Source organism: Melospiza melodia, chromosome 2 (genome assembly GCF_035770615.1).
Source record: "Melospiza melodia melodia isolate bMelMel2 chromosome 2, bMelMel2.pri, whole genome shotgun sequence".
Lineage (NCBI taxonomy): Eukaryota > Metazoa > Chordata > Aves > Passeriformes > Passerellidae > Melospiza > Melospiza melodia.
In genome coordinates, this window is record NC_086195.1 from 62,186,733 (window position 1) to 62,202,011 (window position 15,279).

The 15,279-nt window shown below is 46.4% G+C and overlaps 1 protein-coding gene across 3 annotated transcripts in view; it reads right to left on the minus strand.

Moving 5' to 3' along the window:
* Positions 1–5,583: 5,583 nt before the first annotated feature.
* The window catches only part of USF3 (upstream transcription factor family member 3), a 29,957-nt gene continuing 20,261 nt past the window's right edge, over positions 5,584–15,279 (minus strand). For all 3 annotated transcript variants that reach the window (XM_063148426.1, XM_063148428.1, XM_063148427.1), the window contains exon 6: positions 5,584–14,250. In XM_063148426.1, coding sequence (XP_063004496.1) covers positions 7,787–14,250 — 6,464 coding nt within the window. In that variant the 3' untranslated portion in view covers positions 5,584–7,786. The remainder of the gene's footprint in view (positions 14,251–15,279) is intronic.

The following is a 15,279-nucleotide window of genomic DNA, read 5'->3' on the forward strand; positions in this document are numbered from 1 at the left end:
AAGCCTTTACTTACCTTGCAGGGTCTCTGTACTGCTCTCATCCAACCTGCAGCCTTTAGCTTCAAACTGTGACAGAACAACTGTCTTAGATCACTTCCAAAGCAATGCAAGGGGACTGTGATGAGAAGCATTTTATAAAATGAAGTTCTGTCTCAACAGTGATCACTGTCACTGGGGCAGGGACAGCATCTGCCATGTATTTTTTAGATACTACACAAATAGTATTTATTTATTCCGAATTACATAATTTTATATCTCCAACTAATATGGTGCATTACTCTGGTGTATGCAGAGAATGTACATCAGTAGAAAACTCTGATTTTAAATTCCCAGTCTCAAGGCAAAGCTTTTATTTTTACCTCTACTTAAGAGTGAACGGCATAGCTTTATATGGGGAAAGAACGGACACGATATTCAGAGTGATTTTCTCTTTTTTTTTAATAAAATACTATCATGTTCATATCTATACAAATAATTATTACAACTATTAAACAAAGTATTACATTTAACAATAGAAATCTCAGAACTCTGAACAAGATCATGGGTTGGGATATTTACACCTGAATGCAACACATTTGTAAAAAGATGTCAAAATAAACAGAGCAAGATCTTATTTACAATTGGAAGATGATGTTCCTGCTCATTCATTATAGATTTCTACTGCAGAGTTCCTATTTTCCATTACAAAATAGTAAGGACTTTCCACTGGGACTGTATCCAAGTCATGTATAGCTGTATAAAACAGAAGCACAGCAGAAAACTCTGGACTGAATATAAATAATTTACATTGTGGAGGGCAACAGCATCTTTGATTAATCTCCTGTGGCAAAATCCATACTTGCTTCCCTTCTCACAGTGAGCAGGCAGGAACAGGGTCCAACCCCCCACAAGCTCTATTGTTTCACACTTGTGATTGCCAGAACAGCAGCACATATTGCAAACTTGAAAACCTTCTAATAAAGATACTTCTGGTGAGGCAGAAACAAAAGCCTTTTTAAAAAAAGTTATCTCAGAAAAACTGGTATCAGCAAACAATAAATGGTGTCTGTGTAACTGAGCAGGGCTTGCTCACAGAGAGTATGAATTTGTATTGTCAGGTCCAAAAACCTCTGCTCAATCTTTCACCAGTTCACAGAGGAACCTTCTCTCAGTGGGAATAAAGCCTCGTGCTCTGAGGTTTCCAATTTATGGATTGCAGAGGCAGTAGGAAATTGCAAACACCCTCACACAAACCTGTGTCTGCTACCCATGCTGGGTGGTGGCAGTGGGAGAAGGGAACAGCAGGAGGTGGTAACAGGTCAGGTGACAGCAAGGAATGGATCTCCTTATAGAATTGTATCAGCAAACAAAACAATTATGACTGATGTGGCACAAACAGAGCCAATGCTACTCTGTCTTGCCAGGGGAAGTAGGATCATTATAAAGTGATGAGCATGAAACTTCCTAGGGGAACAGCAAGAGATGGCAGCTCTTAGCACACTCAGCATCCAGGAACAGTGGGAGTCTGACTGAGCCCTTGAGCCAGGACTGCACAAGTACCGCAGAAAAGGTGAAAAGACAACAGGAGACCAGGAATAATTAAATGGCTCCTCTTCTCCAGCCATGGCCTCCACAAGTTGCCCTGCCACATGACTTGTTTCCTGCAGCAGCACTACAGACACCAACCACAGCAGCAGCAGCACAGCTTTAAAGTGCAGTAGGAAATCTGTGCAAAGTTCTGGAGGCTTGGGACTAGCACCTGCTTTTACTTTTTTTCAGAGAGGTGCTCTTCCACCTGGGCAGCAGAACAGTGACAAGCTGGAAGTCTGAGCTGGAAAACCCATTCCAGCCCCCAGCTCAAATCACTCCAGCTCTCTTTAACTGTTCCTAAATGAGGTCTTTTCTCTCAAGAAAAAGGTATATAAATATGAACACATTACTATTTTATTGCCTGCTTTCAAATTAGTCTATCTCTGCTCTTACTCTCCTAGGCTGTTTAAGGGATTAATATGGACATACATGCAATCCAGCCCAGTATTATTTACTATTGTTTGTTGAAGTCATATAGGCCAAGCTGAAACCCACAGCCATGCAATGCCTGTCAGCTGTGGCACTTCCACCCCAGAGTTAGTGCCCAGCCTTTCCCTTCCAATGCTGATTTTTCTAAATTAAGCAGTACTGGGTATTTTTCCTTCCTTCAAAGCCAAAACAAACCATGTGTAAGTAACCTTGAAAGAAGTACTATGGAGGAGAAAATGCCATTCTCAGGCTAACAAACCACAGTTAAACTCACAAAATCTCTTCCAAGTATGTCTTGAAAAACAAAGGAACTGTTAATTGCTGGGTAGTCCTCAGGAGAAAAAGAAAATTGATGTCATTGATGCTTGCTGAAGAAAATGTGTTTGCTTGTAAAATGGTTTTCACAACAAGTAAACCAGAATCATTCCATCTGCAGAAGCTCCTTTTTCAAGCTGCCCTCTCCAAGCACAGATCAAGGTAAGGTGACCCTCATCAACCTGGCAGCTAAGCACAGCAGGTTCAATGGGAGGGGAAGGGAAAACTGAAGAAAAGAAGGACTCATAAGATGTTGCATTTGCTTCTCTTCCTGAGAGCAGAGCCTGAGACCCTGAGCAAGGAGTGAGACACCAACCTGTCAGTGCCACAAACTGACCTACAAAACTGAGTGCAAGAAGCGCAGTGGATGTGGAATGGCAGGTGGGATTTCTTCACAGTGACAAGGAAAGCACCAAACAATTTAAAAACTAACAGAAATTTGGTATCTGATTTCCTCTGTTTTGATGTGAAATATCCAGTCCCGCACTGTCCCTCGTAAAGACAAAAGAGCATGAACGTGAGAGAAGTTGAAACCCACAAGCTGCTCTCAATCCAGAGGACCAGGCCAGGTTCAACATTCAAAGCCCATCTTGGCCAGTCAATTACACCAAAAGGCTACACAACAGATCCAATTTTTCTTTAATTAAAGTTATCTAGAGGCCAGTCAGCAGTGTGAATATCAGAATTTGGATGAATGTGTTGATATGATGCCCTCACAGAGAGGTCTGCCTGCCTTTCTTGTCACAGCAGTCTCCTGATCCCACACTGATGCCACGGGACCTTTTAGTGTCACTTACAGAATGAAAAGAGACTCACACAGAACTTCAACAGAAATTCCTATGTTCAGGGAGGGGAATGAAATTAATTTCTCCATCCTGGTCTTGTCAGGTTTCAGAAAAAGGCCCAAGGAGGACGACAAAGTGTCCTGTCACAACAAAATACAATCCTCCAGAGAAGGCCAAGGGTCACACAGTAAGTACTTCTCAGCCACTCACTGCAAAATTGTGCAGTTCCTGCAAAATCCCAACAGTGATTTCCTGCCCTGCAGGCATCCTGTGAGCAAGGAGGAGAGGGTTAGGTTGTCTTTGTAAACAGAAAGTTTACAAAGTTTACAAAGTTTACTGACAGTCCCTCTTCAGAAAATAATGTGCAGCATGGAAAAAAAAAACCACATAAAATCACAGCTGACGTATTCTATCGTGAATACTCAGGACTGCATTAACCTTGAGACAACAGCAGTAAATATGAGGAATAAGAAAATAGAAGAGATATTTTAGTTGAAAGGAACCTATAGTGATCATCCACTCCAACTGCCTGGAGTGTCTCCATCCACTTCAGGACTGAGCATGTTGTCCAAATGCCTCTTAAACATGCTTGAGGCCTCAACCACCTTTCCAGCAAGCCTGTTCCAGTGTCTGACCACCCTCCCGGTAAAGAAATGCTTCCCAATGTCCAATATGAACTTCCCTTAGTGCCCCTTTGAGCCATTTCCATGTGTTTTGTCAGTGGATCCCAGGGAGAAGAGATCAGCACCTCCCTCTGCACTTCCCCTGTCAGGGAGCTGCGGAGAGCAGGAGGTTCACTGTCTATCCAGAATCCCTGTCCAGAGCATCTGCCAACAGCATCTCTGAGTTTGGTATCATCAGCAGACCTGCCAATGGTGTATTCAGCTCCTGTGTCCAGATCAGTGATAAATACATGGGACAGAACTGGCCCTGGAACTGAGCCCCAGACAACACTGCTGGTGACCAGGTGCCAGCCAGACATGGCCCGATTCACTGTAATACCTTTGAGCTCCACCCTTCAGCCAGCTCTTCACCCAGCACACCATCAACCTGTCAATCCCATAGCTGAACACCCTGTCCAGATGGATGCTGTGAGGGACAGTATCCATAGCATTACTAAAATGGAGAAAAACTACAGCCACTGCATTCGTTTCACCCACTAGGTGAGTGACCTTATCACAGAAAAATGTCAAATTAGCTAGACAGGACTTCAACTTTGTGAACTCAGGTTGCCTGTGCCTGATGGCTGCATTATTCCTTAAAACTCCTTTCAACAGTACTCAGGATAATATTCACAATTTATATTCCTTAATTTATAATATTCAAAATTTTTCCAGGAGCCCAGACTCTCACAGTTTGTAGTTGCCTGTGTTCTTCCCTCATGCCCCTTCTGCAGATTGCAATAACACTGGCTACCTTCCTGTCAGCAGGGACCTGTCCAGACTCCCAGATCTTCTGTAGATGATCAAGTGGGGTCCTGCTGTATGTCCTGCTTGCTACTTCAGTACTCTGAGATGCATCCTGTCTGGTCAAGTGGATCTGTGGACATTCAAGCATTGCAACAGGTTTAAGTTTATAAGCTCTCTCCAGTTTCAATAGACATGATAAAGTAGGGTAGTTTTCCCAGCAGAGAAGACAAAAAAAATATGGTTTTCTGTGAATGTCTGGAATGATGAGCAGGATTAGAATCTTTATATAAAGTCCTAGAAGCCAAGGCTTAATTTTTCACTAGTTTGTCTTGAAAGCCAAACCCATTGCTGCACACACAATTCCTTTTAAAGAGAGCTAGAATGGGCATGTTTGCTTCCCTCCTCAAAGGGAGTGTGTGTGACCACAGAATGGCTGCTGCTCCAATCCCCATCCCTACCATCCAGAACCCATGGAACAGCCCCTGTGAGAGCTCACCTCACCTCTGAGGCAGAGCCTTTGAGACTTCCTGCCCCACAGACACCCCTTTGGTCAAGAGTCTCACCAGGGCACACCCAGACCTGCAGCTGGCTGGGCTGGTTTGAGGCTGAGAACTGACTCATTCCTAACCCCTGCACAGGCCAGTGGCTGCCACTTGGTGACTGCACTGTGGCACAGAGAAACTGCCTTGCTGTGAACTGAAATACTCAATTACTTATGAGAAACAGAGAACTGATGCACCACTTAAGATAAGCTCAACCTGAATTAACTCATGATTCCAGGCAGAAAGGGACTGGGGGTACTGGTCAAGAACTGACTGAACATGAGCCAGCAGTGTGCCCTGGTGGCCAAGAAGGCCAGTGGCATCCTGGCCTGGATCAGCAATGGTGGGGCCAGCAGGAGCAGGGAGGTCATTCTTCCCCTGTACTCGGCACTGGTGAGGCCACACCTCGAGTGCTGTGTCCAGTTCTGGCCCCTCAGTTGGGGGAGGACCTTGAGACACTCGAGCACATCCAGAGGAGGGCAATGAGGCTGGTGAGGGGCTGGGAACACAAACCCTGTGAAGAACGACTGAGGGAGCTGGGGGTATTTAGCCTGAAGAAAAGGAGACTCAGGGGTGACTTTATCACTCTCTACAACTCCCTGAAAGGTGGTTGTAGTCAGGTGGGGTTGATTCTTTGTCCAGGCAGCAGCTGACAGAATGAGAGGACAGGCTTAAGCTGTGCCAGGGGAAGTTCAGGTTAGACATCAGAAAAAAACTATTCACTGAAAGATTGATGGGGCAATGGAACTGTCTGCCCAGGGAGGTGGTGGAGTCACCATCCCTGGACATGTTTAAAAAAGACTGGACGTGGCACTCAGTGCCATGGTTTAGTTGATGAGGAGGTGTTAGGTTAGGTCATAGGTTGGGCTTGATGATCTCAAAGGTTTTTTCCAATCTAGTTCATTCTGTGATTCCGTGATTCCTACCCAGGATCAGAACTGTTTTACTTCACCTTGCAGAAAAACAGCAGACGGCAGGTTACAAGAGCAGAGATGTTGTCAGGACAGACTACAGACACAGCTCAATTATTTTTCATGGTAAAGCTGCCTTACTTTCCTGGATCAGTGTAAAAGGGCTTAGCAAAACCAAAGTCTGGGCAGTCAAGCTGTGGAAAACTGTTCTAGGACCCTCTTTGTGGGTCCTGTTCTTTGACATGGAGAAATATCTTCCTTTCCACCTTTCAAAGAAAAAGAAACAAAACAAAACAAAACAAAGAATTCCAGGGAGCCTGCTCCTGCCCATGTCCTCACCAGGAGCTTTGTCAGGTGCCAGGAGCAGCAAGATGATGCACTGGTGAGCCACAAACAAGCAGAGGATGACTGCATGCCAGGGAACCTCAAGTTACTATGTTGTTTGAAGAATCAAACCCAGAATGGTACTTCCAAACACAAAAAAGACAAGTATTTCTGCCCCATTAGAAGAAAAAGCACACTGCAGCGACATTAAATAAATAAAATTTACCTAATTCTTCCCTTTCCTTTAAAAGAATTAGGACCAAAATTTGTGAAAGTACTGGAGACTCAGCCAGCACACACATTTACTCCATCTCTCATGCATCTACAAACACATCACCCTTCCTCAAATCCCAATGTCTTCCTGTGTGTTTCACTCTCAGCACATCCATGCTCCTCCTTCAGCCACAATCACACAGGTTTAGATAAAAGGTGCATTCAAGTGCAGAGTACTGATATTAACTCAGGCTCAATCCTATCAGCAATATCAAGTAAAAACCGTGCCCCCAGGAATCTCCACTCATTTTGTGGGATGTGACAGGCTCAGTCCTCCTCCCATGTGATGCCTGCTACAACAAAGGGCTGTCACTCACAGAAAGCAGAAAGCTGGTGTTAGAGCATGGGCCAAAGAAAAGTAGAGAGGGGAAAAAATAAAAGACATTAAGATGGTGCTAAACAAGGTACAAAACCCACCCTGAGGTAACTTGCAGCAGTCAACAATGAAATGGCAACACACAAGGCTGCTGACTCTGCTGACTGCACCAGGAACTGTGAGCTACAATGAAACAGGGACTGAGTTCAGCAGTAACTGAAGCCACTGCTGAAACAGATCCAAACAAGATTCTTAGAAAGTCACGGGTTAAAGAAATCTAAATTTTCTAAAACAGTATTTTTAATTGCTGACCATGGGAGCACACAGTAATTTTCACCAGGTAAAGTCAGCCTTAGGTTAAATGTAGGTGACAAGCTTGAGACAGACAAAAGCTGTACAACAAATGCCTCTTCCAATTAGCGCTGGGTTAACACAGACTTGACTTGTGTTGAAACTCCTGAAGATATTTTACAAAGGAAAAAGAGAAACCCAAACCATTCCTAGCTCCTCTGCAGTTTCAGGTAAACACATCAGTAACAAACTGACACCTGTAGCACTTGTTTCCTATCTCCATACGGATGCTCTCACACCACGTATTTCTGAGGGTGGCCCTTACCTTGGGACAACCAGACATCAAACCTGATTGTTGGAAAATCAACAACCAGCATTTGCACAGCTCTCAATGCTGCATCCTTACTGTTTCCTAGTAAGTAAGCATTGCTATAGGCACTGGTGCTTTAGAGTCAGTAAGGTGGGTGGAAACACAACGGAATATGGAAAGTACCAGAGACATACATTGAGGCAAACAAACAGTGATGCTATGAATGGTCTCTCCAGGGGTGATGCTAAGATCTGCTTCCTTCTTCTTAAATATATAAACAACAAATCAGACCAGAAGTCAGTCTGCCAGTTTTCATACAGCTGAGCTGCAGTCATGACCTAAAATATGGCTTATATTGTGGGCAGGGCGGTTTGAGGGCTGCTTGGAAGAATCTGAAGCAGATGTGTTTGCAATGGAAAGCAAAGGTGACATCGCTGAGCCATCAGGAGGAAGAGCTGTGGCTATTTCTGGAAACAAAGAAGTCAAGTTAAAATTGGATAAGTGCGATGTGTTGGTCATGTGCATTGGTGGCATATCTGGAAGCAAAGGAAAACTTGGCTGAGCAAAACCAACAGGCCTGGGAGGAGACAAAATGGATCCAAATCGATTGTTTAAACCTCCACTGCTCGGCTTCTCCGTGCTTGGGTTGGGAAACATTTGATTGGGAAAGTAAGGGATGGAAATGTCATTGGAGAGGGTGGGATGGGCAGGAGAGTAGGGTGGATAGAAGGAGGGCAGTGTGTTCTGAGGATCAACTGGGATTAGAGCTGGTGTCCGAGTGGCACTAGGCTGGGTGACCGGTGGGATGAAAGAAGCGTTAGCGTTTATTGGTGGATTCATGCCACCCTCTGGAATAAAAGGGAATCCAAAATTCTGGGAGAGCGTATGTTGGTCAGGGGCCGCGTTATCGTTGGACACTTGAGGGCCATCAGACATAAATCGGACAATGCTTCCCCTTTTTTCTATGGTGGACTGTTGGCGCCCGAGGATCATGCTGCCACTGGTGGACAGAGGAAGATGGGGAAGACTGGGGTCAAAGACATTTCCATGTCTCTGATTTCCGGATCGATTCCTTTCGGGCTGACGTATTTTAGAGCCCCCATTGTCTTGCAGAGGATGCCTGGAGCGCTGAGTGACCGAAGAATTTGGCTGACGAACAGAAGGCTGCCCTTGCTCGCCATTTCCATGAGAAACTGCAGGGTGAGGGTGAGCTGGCCGCACAACTCCATGCATATTGCTGGACACGGGTGTATTCATGTGGTTCTTAGTTCCATGACTGTCCGTCATCCTCATGGGGTTGGACTTCTGCACAGAGATGTTCGGGCTGGTATTGCGGCCCTGAATGTCCCCTGAGGAAGAAGAACTCGAAAAGGGAATAGTCAATGAACTGTTCCTTGTGTTAATTGCCCCAATGGACATGTCACAGCTTTCCCTGCTCTGGCCATCACCATCCCTTCGGATGTGGACGCTCTCCCGTGCTGGGGGACAGTTGTACTCGATTGTGGAGGAGGCACCGCACTGCGTGTTCCTTTGATGTTCTGGGATTGATCTTTGGCTTCCACTGACTTGATCTCCAAGGTGAGGGGTGAGCAAACTCTGCATGAAACTTTGGTGGCACGTGTTTTCATTTTCCCTCGATGGCAGGGTATTCCCCGTTGGAATACCCTGCACTGGGGGGTAGGGCAGTCTCTTCTGCCTCTCTAAGGATGGCGCAGCATTCTGACCAATTCGGAACGCTTGTGACTGCATGCCCCGGAGGGAGGACACAGAATTGCCAATTTCACTGTTTCTTGAAGCCTGTACGTCAAAATTGCCCGTTGGTTGTTGATTGGGTGCAGAGGGCTTAAATGTCTGGCAGTCAGAAAGACGCTGCACATCCGAGCCAACAGTGTGATCGACTGACAAGCGGCCCTGCATATTGTGAATCGCCAACCCTTTGCTTCTAGAAACATCAAGATAGCTTCTCATTTCAAGCTGGTCAGAAACCCTAGGGCCTTGAAGAGATATTCCTATTCTCTGCTCGGAATTAGAAGGCGTCTTCCCAATAAGAGCCTCAGCAGAGTAGCTGGAAACTCTGTTTCTTTCCTGCCTGTGAGGGGTGCATGTCATATCTGATGGTCTGGAAACGATACTGGCCTGGGACACCATCTGCTGCTCTAAGCCCCTCGAGGTCATAAGTCTTTGCATCTGATTGTGCCCTGACACGTGTTCTGAAGCGGAACCTTGCTGTCTGCTGCCAACATCCTGTTGCTGTTGATGCATAATATCCTGATTGATATGGCTCTGAGGGTGGTTATGGTGGTTTCTGCTTGTTGCAGGATTTTCACAGTTCTTTTCAGGCTGGGATGCTCCAAAGTGCTGCTGCATCTGCTGCTGCATTTGTTGGTGGTGAGGATGGGGCTGACCACCCTTCTGCCGTGTTTGATCACTTCCATGGTGTTTTTGCTGTAGAGAAAGCTGTGTGGCTTGTGTTCCCTGGATGAGATTCCGTTTCTTTTGCATCTGCACCTCCTGCTGTATCGTCCGCTGCTGGTGGACGCCGTGGGGCTGAGAGTGAACTGAGTTTTCCCCATGAGTGACGTGGTGCTGCAGCTGGTACAAGTGGTGCCTCTCTCTTAACTGCCCAGCCTGCTGCTGCTTCAAGTAGGGGTGATTGCTGTGAAGGTGAGAGATGCCTTGGGCAGGGACATGTTGGATGGGCTGCAAGTGCTGCCCTGCCTGGCCTGGCTGCTCTGAGAGCGGTGGCTGAGAACCGCACTGAACTTCAGTTTGTCTCAAAGCCGGCGTTACGAAATTGCTGTTGGGTGGGAATAACCTATTGAGGCCATCAGCGTGTACTTGATTGCTCACTGGTGCCACTGAGTTGGATGAATTAGGAGGAATCTGAGTAACCAGCATCTGTGTTTGATCAGCAATACCCTCTGGGGTCCGGTTCATCAGCGTCATCCCCTCCAGCCTTATGGGTGCTGTCTGGCACTGCTTCTGCCTCTTGGCTGTAGAGAGCAGCAGGTCATCCTGAACGGCCCTCTTGGCAGAGTCTTTGCGACCTTCATGGGTTTGCTGCTTTAAGTGGGATTCCTGCAGCTGGGGAGCCTGCATGCTGCTTGCCCTGATAGCATTCAGTTGCTCCTGAGCATATTCACTCATCAGAGCAGGTCCTGGAGACGGATTGATGTATGTGCTAGATGGAAGGGAGAGGCTCACGGTTGCAGGGATGCTTGCAGGCTCTGAAGACTGGGATAAACCTGAGCAACTCACCAGGGGATGGACAATGCGGCTCTGGTGTATCAGATTATTCACGCTTAGACTGGTTATGCTGGGTGTCTGGGAAGTGGAAATCTGCAAAGGAGTGTTTGATGTTTCCACACTTCCTACAGAGCAGCTTGGCTTCTCAACCTGCCTATCAACATTTGTCTGTACTGTATCATGAGCACTGAATTTGTTCGGTGCCGCTTCTAGCGGTCCTGCGTTGTTTTCTTTCACTGACTGAGGTTTAAAAGGCTGTTGCTCTCTCTCCAAAGGTGCAACCTCATTCTTAGAGATGACATCCCTCGTGTTAACCTGTACTCCCCCTCCACCTTTCTCAAGGCTTTCCTGGTCAAAAATAGCTCTCGCTGCAAGAGCTACAATGTCGGTCTGTTCTGAAAATGTGCAGCTGTTACAGGTACTGGTAGAGGTGCTGCTGGTGACATCTTCTCTGGTGGTATCTGGCAACATAGATGCAACTGAGAAGCCCCGACTGCTGCCAGAGCTGGTTGACATGGGGGAGTCTGCCTGCCTGCTAGTAATAAGGGAAGCACTGACTACTTCCTGATCAGAGATGCAGGAGTGAGGCTGGGAGAGAGTGTCACTTTCCGTGTTCATCAGCAAGAGTTCCTGCTTCTCAGGCAAATCAGCATTTGATTCTGCTGATTTAGAGCTTTCCATAGGAAAATTAGAATGCTCCCCCTGAACAGTAAATGAAGAGGTTTTTTCCACAGCTGTTCTTTCTTTTGTGAGATCAGACAGCATTTTGCTTAGACCCTGTCCTTCTAACAAGTCCGCATCTTGCATTACCACTGAGGAATCCTGCGCAACGTTGCAGGACTCCGAACTCATTCCTGCCTTGGAAGTATGACCTGCTGTGCTGCTCTGTGCTGCTGAAGTCCCATTTGCAACCTGCAAGTGTGTAACCTGTGCTTCTTTACCAGAGGGTGTTAAGGTGCTGGGGGGTGTGCAGGGTTTGGGGGACTCTGATGGGACAGAGGCACGTGGTGGGTGGCTCTGAGATCCCTGCGCCTGCTGGCGAGGAGCAGCATCTTTGGCCGGCGGGGGAGCGAGCAGCAGCTGCTCTGACACTACAGACTCCAGTGGTGAGGAAGCAGGCACCTCTGCTGAGCTCAGCTCTGGGGCACAGGGGGTTTTCACTGCCTGCTCAGAGCTTGCAGCCTCTTTGGAAGGAGAGTCAGAGATGCTGATGTTGCTCGCTGCAGCCGCGCCGCCCGCCTGTGCTGTGGTTACAGCCTGTGATGCTGCTGGGGCGCTTTCTGGCGGCCCTTTGCCACTTGAGGGCTTTGCCACCGCTTCCACAGGAGCACAGTCCACCTTCCCTGCGTCTTTGCAAGGAGCTGCTGAGCAAGACACTTTATTATTGACTGTTAGGTGTTTCTTTGTGCTTGGCTTTTTGTTTGTCCTTTTTGATTTTGCACTGGATGGCAAGCCAGCAGCCGCTTTTTGTGGGGAAGCGTTTATGGAATTAGATACACTGGTTAATACTGAAACCTCTGCAGGCACTGAAGATGCCACAGAAGTTGGCAATGACACACAGTTGACTGTGGCAATCTGGTTATTGACAGTTGCGGGATTGGTGGGGTGGCTGAGAGACAAGTGCAAGCAGCTCTGCCCAGCCATTTGCGATATGCTTTGATTGAGGTTAGCTAAAGCACCAAATGTGTTGAGGGCAACATTGGTATTTGGATCTTCGCTGGTGGTGGGCTGAATAATTTGCATAGGGGCTTGGTTTGAAGCTCCAGATGAAGACATCACAGGCTGCAATGCAAAAAGCTGCCCATTTAATGAGATAGTCTGAGGGTGCTGTTGGTTGGACATTGTCACTGAGAATGTCTGCGTAGAGCTAGAAGATGGCAAAGAAGATGGCCTTGGTAGTATATGGACAAGGTGTTTCCCTCCAAAAGTCTGTGGAAGAGAGGCATTTTGCATGGTGCCACTGGAGTTGGCGACTGCAGTTGGGCCATTCACGGGAACTCTTACAGAAGCAGAAGGCTGAGCTGAGAGGAGGGGAAGAGGATTCTGATTTGCAGCTTGTATAATTACAATTTGCTGACTAACATTTTGGCTGGGAACTTCCGCTCTCACAATGGGTGGGCACGAAGCAGGGTTTGGAGGCTGGAGAATGATGACATTCTGGTTAGCTGGTGCTCCTGTCACAGCTGAGGCGACTGGCTGAGCCATCTGAATCACCTGCATAGCTGAGTTTAATGGAAGGATGTTTCCTGCAGCCTGAGCTTTAACCTGTGGCTGGCTGATTAAAGGCTGTATAGGTACGGGTGGGCACGAGGGCAAGGTAACTACAATCTGTTCAGCTGCCTGGCCATCCCCAGGCAGAGAAGCATGCAAACTGATGCTTGTAGTCAAAGGCCTGCTGTGGGCAGAAGACACAGTGCCAGCAGCATTGACTGGCTCGTTGAGGAGGGCAGTCATGATCCCGGATGGCGTCTGGCTCAGCGGCTGAACCGTGTTTCCTGCCAGCTGCAAGGTCGTCCACGTGGTCTGTGTGTTCCCAGCTGAAGGCATCCGGGTAAGGCTACTCATGTTTTTCAAGTCTGAAGTGCCAACACCTGAAGAGCCTGAGAAAGACCAGCAGTTCTCCAGGGGACTGGCAGCCAGAGTGCTTATTGCTGTCACAGCCTTAACTCCTTCTGCTGCAGATGTCGCCGGTGCGCCAGCGCTGCTGACCACATCCGTACTTTTGGGGACATTTGCAGAAGAGCAGCTCTCTGCAGGTCTCACAGGTGGCACACGAGCTGCGTCCGTGGTTGAAGCGGTGCAGCTCTCCTGGAGGTCACTCCTGGAATTGTGTGTGTTTGAGCAAGCTGCATTCACCTGCTGACCTTGGGAGGCTTCCACGGAGGCACTGGAAGGAAGGCTGGTTCCCTGTGGGAGCGTTTTCTTTGTTGATTTAATGCCCTCCTCATCACTTTTACTTTTGGGGGGATTTTGCTCATTCTGTGGTGCGATATTTGAAGAACACTGTAGTTCCTGCTCTGCTGCAGGCCGAGGTGTGCCCTGTGAGCTGGCAGGAGCAGCGCTGGGCACACCTCGCTCGTTCTCCGGGGTGGAGAGCTCAACAACATTCCCTGCTGGAGCTGTCTGGGCAGACGCCAGTGGAGCAACCGTAGGTTGTGACCATGGTTTATTTTCTGTGGGATAAATACCAGCAATTGTCACAGGAGTCACTAGGTTGCAAGTTCTCTGAACTGGCACAACGTTGGCTGTTTGCTTTTGTAAATTATGACCGACATTAAACGTTATTCCCTGCACAGATGCTCCCTGGTTATTTCCATTGGGCTGAGTCCCATTTGAATAAACAATGATGTTCTTTTGAACCTGATCACTGGGAATAACAACTGAGACCTTGGCATTTTTTAGGTTTCCTTTCCAGTGGATTGTAGGGTCATCATATAAGCAAATATCATTTGCTTTCAGTAGCTCGATGTATCTCCCGTTTTCCTTTTGCAGTTCATCCAACTGTTTCCGGAGTTTTTTTATCTCTTCAGCTACAAAACAGTGAGAGCACTCCATTACATCAGCACCAGAGCAAATAATGAAATAATGTTACCACATGATTTAGAGAGTAAACACTGTGTGGTATTGCAATAATTTGTAGAAATAAATTGAATAAATTGTTAATAACGTATGCTCTTTGCAAATGGTTAGCACAACCTAAGTGCTCTTATCCTGCTAAGTCTCTCTGCTGAATGGGAAAGTGAATGAATTTCACAGACTATTCCATTACCAATAGCAGGATATATTCAATTACTTAGGAAAAAACATTAGGACTAACCCAGATGAAACTAAATGCTAATCAAAATTGTTTAATTCCTGAAGGAAAGACAAGCACATTAATATATTTCTTTTCCCTGTTCTTTTGCAAACACCAAAACTCTTTTAATTGATAAGCTTACAGCTTTCCAGAAGAATTAAGTTTAATTACATCTAAAAATTACAGACAAAATGAAATACAGAGCACTCATGTAAAGCCACAAAAGCTGGCAATGCACTTGGGAGATAGCTCACCAAACTGGGAAAATCACAATAAAGCAGAAATAAAAATCACAAATCACAACATTAGCCCTGAGATTATTTCTGTCACACCTCCATCACTGTACTTTTATACATCTATTCAAGTAAATTTTATATGATGCGTTAGATTTCTATAAAATGAGCTGTTATAACTCTTACAGACTTTCAAATTAAAAAAAAAAAAAAAGCTTCATGAATGAAGAAAACTTCATTTTTTCAATGAACAAAAATCTAACTGAAGTTTGTCAGAAATCATTCTGGTCACTACAGTAGAATAAACTGGGGCAGAACTTACCAGATGATGGCACACCACCTATAAGTTCTGTAATTACATCACAATGGAATTGCTTCATTATCTGATAGCTATGAGCCAGAACACTCACTTGGGCATTCTGTCAGCTTTTTGTTTCAAGATATTCTAAGCAGCTGTATTTTTCCTGTATGTGCATAATTTCTTGGGATTCCCATGTGTGGTTCCAGGCTTTGCTGTCAGTCGGTACAAA